Here is a 12,273-nt window from a genome sequence, read left to right as displayed (position 1 = left end):
CAGCAGACAAGCTCAGGTCTATAGGTCTTAAACTAGATGAAGAATGGGTAGGATCTATGCTTATGGCTGGTCTCCCCGATGAATACAAGCCTATGATAATGGGAATCCAAAGCTCTGGGATTTCTATTACTGGGGATAGCATTAAAACTAAGTTGCTTCAAGATGTTAAAATGGATGCGAGCCATGACACTGCTTTTGTTGGCAAGAATAAGAAAAACTTTGGGAACAAGAATTTTAAAGGTCCTAAATGTTACAACTGCAACGAATTTGGGCATATTGCTACTAAATGTCCAAAAAAGAATAAGAACCATCAAGAAAAGAAGACTGCGATGTTAAGCTGTTTTTCAGTCACAGCTCTTGAAAAAGATGAATGGTATTTCGATTCGGGAGCATCAGCTCATATGTGCTCAAATAGTGCATGTTTTTCAAGTAAGATGGAAAATCTTAATTCTGAGGTAATTGTTGCAAATAATTCGAAAATGCAAGTCCAAGGTATAGGTAAAGTCGAAATGAATGTATCAATTGGAAAATTCAAAGAAAGTGAGGTTGAATTTTTGGAGGTGCTTCACGTTCCTGACCTATGCATAAACCTTTTATCTGTCTCGAAAATTGTTCAGAACGGTCTTTCAGTCATTTTTTCCAAGAATGGATGTCTAGTTAAAGACCAAAGAGGTGCTATAGTTGCAACTGCAACTTTAGTGAACAATATGTTTCGACTCAACAGGCCAACCAACCAGCGTGCATATGTTACGAAAAATTCAGCTTCAAACCTCGAACTTTGGCATAAGCGTGTAGGACATCCAAGTATCGAAACCACAAAAGTTATGATTCCGAAAGCAGTGCAGAATATTGATTGCGATAGTTCAAAAATCAATTGCATTACATGTATCAAAGGTAAAATGGCACGCCAGCCATTTAAGTCAATTGGTACTAGAGCAGAATCAATATTAGAACTTGTACATACAGATCTTTGTGGTCCGCTTGAACACAAATCAATTGGTGGTTCACAGTACATGCTTCTTTTCATTGATGATTTTTCAAGAAAAGTCTTTGCATTTTTCATTAAAAGCAAGACTGAGGTAGCGGAGAAATTCCTTGAGTTCAAAAACTTTGTAGAGAATCAGACTGGTAAAAAAATTAAGGCCATAAGAAGCGACAATGGCAAAGAATACTGCAATTTTAAGATGAAGAAAATATTAACAGATGCAGGTATTCAACATCAAACAACGGTTCCATATTCTCCACAGCAAAATGGGTTGGCAGAAAGGATGAATAGAACCATCATCGAAAAAGCTCGTTGTCTTCTCATCGATTCTGGCTTACACAAACGTTTTTGGGCTGAAGCTGCAAATACGGCAGTTTATTTAACAAACAGAACACCTTGTAAAGGTACAAAAGAAAAAACACCTGAAGAAGTTTGGAGTGGAAGAAGAGTGAATCTGCAACATCTTAAAGTTTTCGGTTGTCATGCAGTAATTCACATTCCCAAAGAAAAGAGAAAGAAACTCGATGACAAGGGAAAAGAAGTAATTTTTGTCGGATACTCAACACACTCGAAATCATATCGCTTTTATGATACCAAGAAAAGAGAAGTCATTACAAGTCGAGATGCAGTTTTCCATGAGAAAATTTTTCCAAAGGATGGTAAGACAAATGATACATCTTATTGTGATATTTTTACAGGATGTGATTCAGTGGGGAATGAAAATGAAGATTCATCAGAAGATATTAGTAATGAATTATCAATCCAAATAAGTAATGTTAATGAAAATTCATCAGAAGATACTAGTAATGAAATACCAATCCAAATAAGTGACGATTCGGCTAGTGAAAATAGCTTTTCTGATGCACAAAATGATTTCATCGATGAAGAATCTCCAGAAAGAATCATATCTGAAGAAATATCCGAAGAAGCAATAAGACGATCTACGAGAATAACAAATCCACCAAAAAGATACGGTTATCTATCCTACATGGCTAGCGACAGTGAAGAAGACCCAAAAACAGTCACTGAAGCAATGAAAAGTGAACATATGTCTGAGTGGAAAAAAGCAATGAACGATGAATATGCAGCTCTTATGAAAAACGATACCTGGGAATTAGTTCCATTACCAAAAGGAAAAAAAGCCATAAATTCCAAGTGGACATTTAAGACAAAAAAAGATGCAAGTGGTAATGTTGAAAAATATAAAGCTAGATTGGTCGTAAAGGGTTATTCGCAACGTCAAGGGATCGATTATCAAGAAACATTCTCTCCAGTCGTAAGGTACACGTCCATAAGGGTACTTTTAAGCTTGGCTGTACGCTATGATTTGGATATCGATCAAATGGACGTTGTGACTGCCTTCCTACAAAGCGAACTTAACGAAGAAGTTTACATGAATCTTCCAGAAGGTTTTGATAATGTTCAAAATAAAGTATGTAAACTCAAGAAATCACTGTACGGTCTCAAACAAGCAAGCAGGGTTTGGAACAAGAAATTGGACGAAACATTGAAACAAATTGGGCTTCTACAATCTAAAACCGATCCATGCATCTATTACAAGACGAAAAGTAAAGACAAGACTTTTGTCGCTATTTACGTTGACGACATACTGATTTTTACCAACAACAAAGATGAAAAAAGAATAATCAAAGAAAATTTGGCTAAATCATTCGAGATGAAAGATTTTGGAGAAGCTAAATTTGTGCTTGGCATGCAAATAACACGCAATCGAGAAGAGGGAAAGTTGTGGATAGACCAACGGACGTACTTAAAAAACATCCTCAAGCGTTTTAATATGGAGGATTGTAATCCGGTGTCCACACCCCTAGATATCAATCAGAAACTCATCAAAGAAACATGTCAACCAAGTAAAGAAGAAACTGATTATATGAAAACCGTTCCATACCAAGAAGCAATCGGCAGCATTTTATATGCAGCACAAGTAAGTCGCCCAGATTTATCTTTTGCAGTGGGGGCTTTATCAAGATTTAATAGCAATCCTTCAAAATCACACTGGGGAGCGGTTAAACGACTTTTTCGTTATATAAAAGGAACACTAGACTATAAACTGGAATACTCTCATGACAATGAAGGATGTCTAGAAGGTTTTTCGGATGCTGACTGGGCTAGTGATTCAGATGACAGAAAATCTACTACTGGTTACCTCTTTAAATACCAAGGGGGACCTATTTCATGGAATGCAAAGAAACAACCTACTGTCGCTCTCTCCACCACAGAGGCTGAGTATATGGCTTTAACCTCAACATCTCAAGAAGCACTTTGGCTTCAATCTTTATTGCGAGAACTCATAAATTGGAATCAAGAACTAATATTACAATGTGATAACAAGAGTGCAATAAACCTCTCTAAAAATAACATATATCATGCACGTTCAAAACACATTGATATAAGGCATCATTTCGTTCGAGATCTTGTTGAAGAAAAGAAATTAAAAGTAACATATTTGAAAACTGAAGCGATGCCTGCAGACGTGATGACTAAAGGACTTCCTGCAACAAAACACAACAACTGTTGTAGATTTATTGGTTTTTTAAAAGTATAAAAATCTAGTGGGGGTGTTGAAGTTAGAGATTTTGTACTTTGTTATAAAATACTTTGTTTATTTAATGTTATCATGTTGTATTGTTTTTATACGTTGGTTTAATGAAAATAAATTAATCATTACTGTTCAGAATCTAAATATATCACCTTAAAATGCGATTTCCCAAAATTCCAAAATTGGCGTATACCACAAAACAATTCTCAGGCGACGAAATGTTGAAATTGACACTCTTGTTTCCTCTGTAACCGATTCATTCTCTGAATGTATTTCTTTGTATGGAAAACAGAAAGTGTATAAATCGAACCACTACAATATATCCAATGAGACTCTGAATTTGTTTAAGTCAAGAAAGGTTTGGAAGAGAGAATTAAAAAGAATTTACCATCATTTTGGGGACCGTTCAAGTCAAAATTATATTGATTTATCTGCCAGAATCCGATGTCTTACGAAAATCATTAAAGATCGTGTTAGAACTGAAGTTAACGACCAATTCAGCAAAAAACTTAATTCCCTTAAGCAATCAGCTAACGTCTTTAAAACAATAAACAAAATCACAGGCCGTAAGTCCCTTTCAAGGGATCCTTCTCAAGAACTTACTCTAGACGGTAGACTACTTTCAACCTCTTCAGAAAAAATAGATGCTTTCAAAACTTTTTTTTCAAATCTCTTTGCTTCAAAAACCCCTGAAACTGATGCTGAACACCTCTTAGCAGTTAACACCTTCAATAGCTCTTTTTCATCTTGGAATTCCAACTTTACACTTACGTTTTTCTCCTCCCTGAATAAATCTGATTCTCCCTCCGATTCTACCTTCATATCTACCAACGCCATTGAATCTATTATTTCTTCACTTAAAAACAAAAAATCTTCCGGCCCCGACAACATTCCGAATTTTATCCTTCGCAAGACTAAAAATACATTGTCCAAACATTTAACCCCCATTTTTAATAATTGCATTAATTATTGTTACTTCCCCACTTCGTGGAAAGATGCCAATCTTATTCCTATCAGGAAAAATAACAGATCTAATAAAATTGAAGATTTTAGACCCATATCTTTACTTTCAAATCTTGGTAAAATACTTGAAAAACTTCTTCTAAACAAACTCCAAAACTTTTTAACTGATTCTAACCTTTTCCAAAGTCAACAGTTTGGATTTAAGAGTGGTCACTCGAATGACTTTCCAGTTCTCTCTAATAACTCGAACACAATTTTATATGCTGATGATACCATTGTCTTTAGTCCTCATGAAAGACCTCACGAGGCACTCAAGGACGTTGTTACTCATTTGAATGAAATCGTTCCTTATTACAAAAAATGGGGAATTGATTTAAATTTTAAAAAATGCGAGCTTATCTGCTTCAGAAATGCTTCCGGCAGGGGACATCACCTTGCCGTGAGAGAGAGTAAGCATCTTAAGCTCACAATAAGTGGCAATGTCATTCCTCTTAAACAGTCTATTAAATATCTAGGAATAAAGCTTCACGAAAGACTTAAAGTAAACCCCCACGCTAGATATGCCCTTCAAAATTGCAAAGCAGCAGCTGCAATCCTAAAAAATCTGCTTAACTCCAAAGAGGTGGAGAGGAACACTAAGCTCCTCATATACAAAACCTTAATTCGTCCCCTGATCACTTTTGGCTTCCTATCATGGTTTTCCATCTCTCCAATTGTGGCGAGCGAACTTCAGATTTTCGAAAGAAAAATATTACGTAAATGTCTCTCTAAATATAGAAGACCATCTGGAAAATGGTTCAGCAATCGAACATTATATGAGGAATCAAAAATTACCCCTTTACTTCATTATCTCATAACTCTTAGTAAAAATAGAATTTCTGCGCTAAGAAACCATGAAAACCCTGTCCTCCGCGGTATATTTGATGAGAACATTGGCTTCTCGACCAGTGACAGATACTACATCTCCCCCATCAGTATCTCCTGTGAGGATTCTAGTCCTGACTTTGCTCTTTCGGAGGAGGATGAGCTCTTCTTAACCCCCTTCTACAAAAAATCTCGCTCAACTAATTATAGAGGCTGAAGTCCCATTTTCTTTTATAACCTATTGAATAAATAATGTATTGTAAACCTGATAAATGTAACAACTTGAAAAATTTATGTACCTGACTTGACATATTTGATATGATATTCTCAATCTCCTCTATTCATAAGACTATACTTGTGCTGTGAAATTAAAATTAAATTTATTAGCCATTAAGAAATGAATATACTCATAAAAACCTATGTATCTAAATAAAAATGTATAAAAAGAATAACACCTTAACATTTGAACACTGTAACTAAATTAACAACAAACAACTCAAATGTACAAATCTAGCTAGTATAAACCAAATATGTAAATATAAATCAGTCGGAATGAGAATCCTCTTCCTTTCGAACCACATAACTTGAAAAAAAAAAAAAAAAAAACAAAAAAAAAAAATAATAATACTCAATATCCTAATTATTTGAACCTAACAAATAACAAAGGTGACAAATTTATAAAAAATATCGTATTAATACTCAATTACGCTTGTCAAAAATGAAAGTGACAAATATACAAAAATGAATTTTTCCTAATTTAATCCAAGGTATCTACCTTACCTATTCACACATTTTTCATAAATGTGTTTTAAACAGAGACAACTTGTGTCTCCTTCCATGTTTATATTTTTGTCATTGTTATCTTCTACCTCTTTCTATCCACCTTTCTCGCTTAGGTTAAGTTTTTTTTTATTGCAAAATGTGTGTCTTGTTGAGTGGGCACACATAGAAAATCAAGAAAAAGAAAATGTCAGATTAAATTCTTCTCATCAAACATATAATGCTACAATAAAGTATTTCATTTTGTTATTCATTACTTGTGTAGCCAGACCAATACCAAGTCGGCAAAACTTAAATTAGATGTGCTGTATATTATTTATAAGAAAATATTGAAAAGTGTATAAAATAAATCTCAATAAAGTTACTACTACTACTACAGAAGAAACAAACTAAAAAAAAAACAAAAGAATAAATTCCGAATTTCAACAATTGATTAGCAACTATTTTATTTCCATTCGAAACAAAATTATCAGGGCTATTCTGGAATTATGATGCTCGACCGAGAGAAGTCTATACCTTTCTATCAAGTCAACACTTAATCACACCTAATCCTCTTGTCGCTGATGAGGATGCTCTTATTCAGCGTCGATCCAAAAAACAAAACAAATTGGTGGATTCATTTAATCAAAGTAAGTTACATTACATTAGAACTATAGTTGATGGTATGTGTCTATACGATTTAGTATTTGCAGAGTTTAACCAGAACCCAAGGGTAGGGTAGTGAACCCCAACAGAGCAATTTGCCTTATTTTCTGGATATATCATTGGGAACAATAAGTATATCAGGTCCGCCACTTGGCGCAGGAGCTGTTGGTGATGCTGATCCATGGAACTTCTCTCCAGCTAGAGCTGCAAGTCAAGTAAGTCGTATTTTTAGTCTGAACTTTTAAATTCTTTCTAATATTCCTTTCTATTTTAGCTTTTTGTTGAGTTTTATTTAGCAACTTGTGCCATTACTGGTAGACCAGAATGATGTAGCTGTGTCTTATCTTTTCTACATTTTGAGCGAATTTATTTGACATCTTGTACCACGACGTTTTTCTTTGCTACAAGCGAATTTTCATTCTGTTCAACCAGTTAATCGAAAATCTTTAAAATTTTACAAATTTTCTTTTAGCTCTCTGATCCTTTTTCAGGTACATCGTACATCGTCACCACAAATCGATGCTTAACATGCCAATGTTCCTTAAGCATCTGGTGGTGCTGCTGGTGGTGATGAAGGATGTCTCACACAATATACGCAATCACCATCTGTAGCTTCTGGTTCCTTCTGACTGCAGAGCAACATCTTTCAAATGATACCATGAATGGCAATTCATCAACCTCACTATATCTGATCCTTGGTTATCGAAAACTTCAGCTATAGGAGCAGCAGCTGCTGCATCTCCACCGTCTCTACCATTAGTTCATTTGATTTGATAATTGCCTTTGTTAATCGCAATAGTATCAACTGAGCGCAGATCAAGGAGGCAGCTTTGCCCACATGACTCATCACATCACTTCAAGTTTCGAAGGATTTGAACCATCGGGTAGCATATGTACTTCGTCGATTAAAACACCAAGTATTAATTCCAGTGAAATCGTATCTACTCAGTAAGTGGATTCCATATCTACTCCCGATATATGGAACAAGTCTAGGACAGGAGACACGTTTGGAAGCTCGAACTCATCACCAAGTAAATATGATTTTTTTTTTTTATGCAATCTTTGAGTTTTTAACAATGGTATTTGATATTTTTTCAGAGACTACTCGGGTGCGCTTGATACATAACTTACTGCATTGTTTTGTCAAAGTAAACACAAGAGTAATCCATTACTCGAAGACTTGCTCACTTGCAGGAAATCACTACTCATGTATATCAAATGAATGACTTCAAAGAATTACTATGCTTGAGAGTATTCAAATTACTTGCCTGTAGTACGTCAACAATATTGAAAAAAAAATTTTACAATCCTTCTTCACTTCTTTTGATTTGCACAGTAAAACCAAATCGATTTAGAACATCCAAGTGAGAGCGATATAAATCTGGCGAGCCATATAGAAGCAAAAGCAGTTCATCTTCCTGTATTTTCACAGACAATTTCGCTTCAGGCATGCAATTTCGAAAACTGGATTCTCTACTTATTGTTGAGAAATATGTTAAAGATCTTTTATTGAATTTCATAATAAGAAGTAACAGGACATGGGCATATAAATGAGTTTAGCGTGTGCTTATTTTAACAGAGTAAGATTTATATTATATTTTTGTACAAGGTCAATACATATTTTTTTCATCTCTATTTTTAAAATATGCAATGTTACAAATAGTGTTTTTTTTTATTAATAAATGGTACAAAACCTAGAGTATTATCAAACTTACTGCTTCTTTGAAAGAATTCGGTTTGTAGTAATAATGCAAAATAAAATTAAAAATAAAGATTGATTTACTTTAATAAAAATGGTATAAACGAGTTGCAATTGTATTTTGGTTTTTTTGTAGTATTGATAGTTGAAGAGAAGTAGAAATCGAAAATAAAAGTTGGATTTCGATTCAAAATGCCTTATTCTGGCTATCCACCGGTGATACACAGCAAAAGTTAACTGGGCAATAGTCGTGAGTTTCCTAAAAAAAATTTATTGATTAGAAAGTACTAATGGGAGTATGTATTATCAAATTGTTTCAATGCATTTCTGCATTTTATATCTGAAGTCAAAAAATATTTCTTACTTTCAATAAGCACTTTACTCGCCACCATTGACCTTTTTTCCAATCTAGGACTTTCCGTTGCACAAAAATGCACCCTTTCCAAGGCTTACGTCCTATTAGTCCAGCTTTTATATAGGATCTTGCATAACTTTGACATTGCCTCCACTGAATCAGTAACCAAATGCATTGAAATTAAAAAGAAACCAAATAAATAACGAATGATTAATTTTATTAATGTGTATTTTGAAAAAAAAAAAAGTACAGAATCATAAAAAGAAATAACAGAAACATGAAACATAACATAAATAACTTCTTGTTGAAAAAAAAAATCAAACATAAACAAAGAAATAAAAAAAGTCCAAAGACAGGATCGTAATTTATTTAGAGAGAGCTTTGTGTAGATCTTTTAGCAGGTCCATTCGGATTTTATTTTCTTCTTCTTCCTTTTTCCATTTATTTTTTAGCTCTTCCTTTACAAAATTTAAAAATTCAGCCCTCTGTTCTTTTTCTGTTTCCATAGCTTGTCTTTTAATATTTAATTTTTCTTCGAAGTACTTCTCCCTAAATGTTTTTCTCTTTCTGGTGCCTGATAAATTTGTTCCAGTTTCGACGGCTGCTGAAACTTGGGGTCTATCGGTGACTGTTGGGTTTAAATTTGAAGCTGACGAAGTAGCTGGCAGCTCTTCGTCCAAAACCTCAATGTCCAAATAATCTGCTTCTACCGTTTCGTACCATCTTCGATTGGTACCGACACGATGTAGACCAAGTGTAGCTGGACTGAATAGGGCGGTTCAATGTGCTCATCTTCAGCAAATTATTTTCGTCGTCAGATATACGAAATTAAAAAAAATTGTAAGATTGATGTAATAGGCAAGGCATACCTGATTGAAATTGAACATTTACAAAGACGAATAAATTATAAGTTTAAGGGAATACATAGATGAAATTGTGCGATTAACTTCAGGTAATTAGTTTTTGAAGATTTTGTTTTCAGTTTAAAAAATTTTAATTCTTTTTTTTTAGTTGTTTTTTTTATTTTATTTTGTCATTTCAAACGTCAGTTTTAACGTTTCTAAACAAATTCTAAACAATTTATGGTTTGGTAGCACAGATTTAAAACTCTTCAAAAAGTTAAGCCCAAAGAATTCTCCGGGCTAAACAACTAAGCCCAAGTAGCTAAAGTGTTGTTGTATTTAACATGTAAATTGCTTAGCCCAGACTGCGTTTTTTTTTGTCCAGTTAAGACCGGTGGTAATAAAAAACACACCTAATGTGAATAAAACTGTGTCTGTAAGAAAATTATCGAGATAATTTCTCGATTGAACTGACAAAATTATTCACAAGCAAAAAGGATGCGAGAAAGTAAGATGTTTGAAAAAAATTTAATAATCTTGCATTAAATGTGAGATATCATATGTTACTTCTGAAAAAGTGTTCACGGTTATTTATTTTTGTACCACTTAAATTTTTAAAATACAAAAAAAGAATATTAAAAAAAAAAAAGAAAATATTTCATGCTCTAACCGTGACTTGAACTCAGTACCCTCCACTCGATGGCCGACTGCTCTTCCTTCGGACTACCGAGCCTTGGGATATTTGATGGCCAAAGGTAAAAATATTTTCCCTTTTTTTGATAGTTTCCAATGGAATAAAAAATTTACAAGGTTGCTTCTCACATCGAGATACAGACACAGGTTATTTTTGCAAATAGAGAAACGTTTGGAGATTTGTTTCACAATTTTTCGATGCGAGAAGCTCTCGACTAAGTTACAGAACGTAGGCACTGATCATAACTGTTTATTAAAGAAGTACAAGAAAAAACCAACTAATCAAATCAAGTCAATTCTGAGGAAAACAAAAGCGTACATGCATAATACACGCCATTTTTCCTCAGAATTGAAATGTCAAAAGTTTTTTTTCTGTTTTTTTTTTCATTTTTTCTTCGACACTGACGTTTGGCTTAAAAGCCCAATTATAGTTGGGCCTTTAGATGTAAACAAACCACACAAAAATTTGCTTGGAACGTGATGTAAGAGAAAAATTTGGACTGATTTGGAACTAAGTCAAGTAAATAAATTCTTTTTTTATTAGGCAACAATTTAATTATTAGGTTTTTCTAGAGCAACAACTCTATCTTTTGGTTTGCCTGTAACAATATCCGTTTCAGCAACAATTTTAGCTGCCATTTGTGAGAGTTTCTCTTTTTGGAAATCTTTGCGAGCTTCGTCTAAGAGGATGTTCTGAATGAGACTTCGATTTTGGGTCATATCGGGAAGCAAGCTAGGATAGGGGTTTCCACGAAGTTCTAGCACAGATTTCTTGTAGTACATTCCAGGGTAATCCCGTGGAGCTTTGTACATTCGGGTGAATGAAACACTGCAATCTTGGAAACGGGGTACTAGCACTTTAAATAGTTTGTGCACAAGTTGCTTCTCAAGAAGCCAGTAATCAGCTAGTTCCATTGTTTGCTTGTGACAATCTCCATGGCGGATAGCATTTGAAATGAGCTGGAATTAATTTAACATTTATATTGAAACTAGTGAAGTATCGACAAGAAATTATAATTACCAGTTCTACGTAACCTCTAGCTTCATCAGCACGGTTATAGTAAAGTTCGATGCGCTCATGCTTCACTAAGGCTGTGACTGTTTTGCGTAATTTAATTAATCTTCCTTCCGGCCCATCAGGATTTTTCAAATGACGTTTGTTTGGTCGAACAGCTATTCGTAGCTGGGACATGAGTTTTGAAACTTCCGCTTGATTCATATTTGTAAATAAGTTTTCAATAAAATTAGTTTTACATAAATTTCACACGGATAAATTCTATTTTGATGATAGATGAAAAGTTGACGGAAAAGTTTTTGACGTCAAAAAGTGAAAATTTTTTGACATTTTTGACGTACATTTTTATGGTATGTTCAGTTACTTTACTTAGGTATGTTTGTTTTTTATTTCCTGAACAGGCCTTACACCGCGGTTACATCAGCAAGATCCGCCAACGGCAACGCACCCTGCAAACCAAAACCCGGTACCATTGACTTAATATATATGGACTGCTAGAAGTCAGCTAAGGTTGGTTCCACTTGTTTCTTGCCGATACTAGCACCCTAACCAAAAGCGGAGAATAAGTGCAACATTTTTGACAATCGATATTCGCGCTTAAAAATTAACAAACGAAAAATATAAAAACAATTTAATATATATTTCCAAACACTTTTGTTTATTATTTATTATTCAAATATTTTTATATTAATATATTTTAAGCACTTAACCACTAAAACAAAATAATTTAAACTAAAACACACAAAAAAAAGCCACACCGCCATGTTTGTAGTTTGTTTTGTTCATCAAAAAATGTAAACACAAATTGAAAAATAAAAAATCAAGAAACAAAAAATATAAAAATTACTTTGTATTGTTTTTGAAACACTTTTTTT

General features: G+C 33.9%; 1 protein-coding gene and 1 long non-coding RNA gene across 6 annotated transcripts; one reads left to right on the top strand and one right to left on the bottom strand.

Annotated features, from left to right (window-relative positions):
- Positions 1–6,239: 6,239 nt before the first annotated feature.
- LOC129920304 (uncharacterized) lies at positions 6,240–8,600 on the top strand. Of its 5 annotated transcripts, none has more exons than XR_008773228.1 (5): positions 6,255–6,778; positions 6,842–7,009; positions 7,069–7,225; positions 7,267–7,825; positions 7,893–8,600. It is a non-coding gene; the product is annotated as an uncharacterized LOC129920304 (long non-coding RNA). The 5 variants fall into 5 exon arrangements; XR_008773227.1 differs by having other exon boundaries at positions 6,260–6,778; positions 7,286–7,825; XR_008773226.1 differs by having other exon boundaries at positions 6,261–6,778; positions 7,069–7,825; positions 7,893–8,067; positions 8,131–8,600.
- Positions 8,601–10,884: 2,284 nt separating this feature from the next.
- LOC129920303 (39S ribosomal protein L17, mitochondrial) lies at positions 10,885–11,719 on the bottom strand. The gene is made up of 2 exons (XM_056001649.1): positions 11,405–11,719; positions 10,885–11,343 (listed from the first exon to the last, which is right to left on the bottom strand). The coding sequence occupies exons 1-2, from the start codon at positions 11,600–11,602 to the stop codon at positions 10,936–10,938; spliced, it is 606 nt and encodes a 201-aa protein (XP_055857624.1). The 5' UTR covers positions 11,603–11,719; the 3' UTR covers positions 10,885–10,935.
- Between the last annotated feature and the right edge of the window lie 554 nt (positions 11,720–12,273).

Source organism: Episyrphus balteatus, chromosome 4 (assembly GCF_945859705.1).
Source record: "Episyrphus balteatus chromosome 4, idEpiBalt1.1, whole genome shotgun sequence".
Classification (NCBI taxonomy): Eukaryota; Metazoa; Arthropoda; class Insecta; order Diptera; family Syrphidae; genus Episyrphus; species Episyrphus balteatus.
Note: the sequence above shows the minus strand (reverse complement) of the source record. Positions and strands in the feature narration are given on the sequence as shown.

What these genes read in the sequence shown, in the direction of transcription:
- LOC129920303 (XM_056001649.1), bottom strand. Translation starts at nt 11,602, where the DNA reads ATGAATCAAGCGGAAGTTTCAAAACTCATGTCCCAGCTACGAATAGCT. An exon ending in CTAGAGGTTACGTAGAACTG is followed by an intron (nt 11,344 to 11,404) that starts GTAATTATAATT and finishes AATTAATTCCAG; the next exon opens with CTCATTTCAAATGCTATCCG.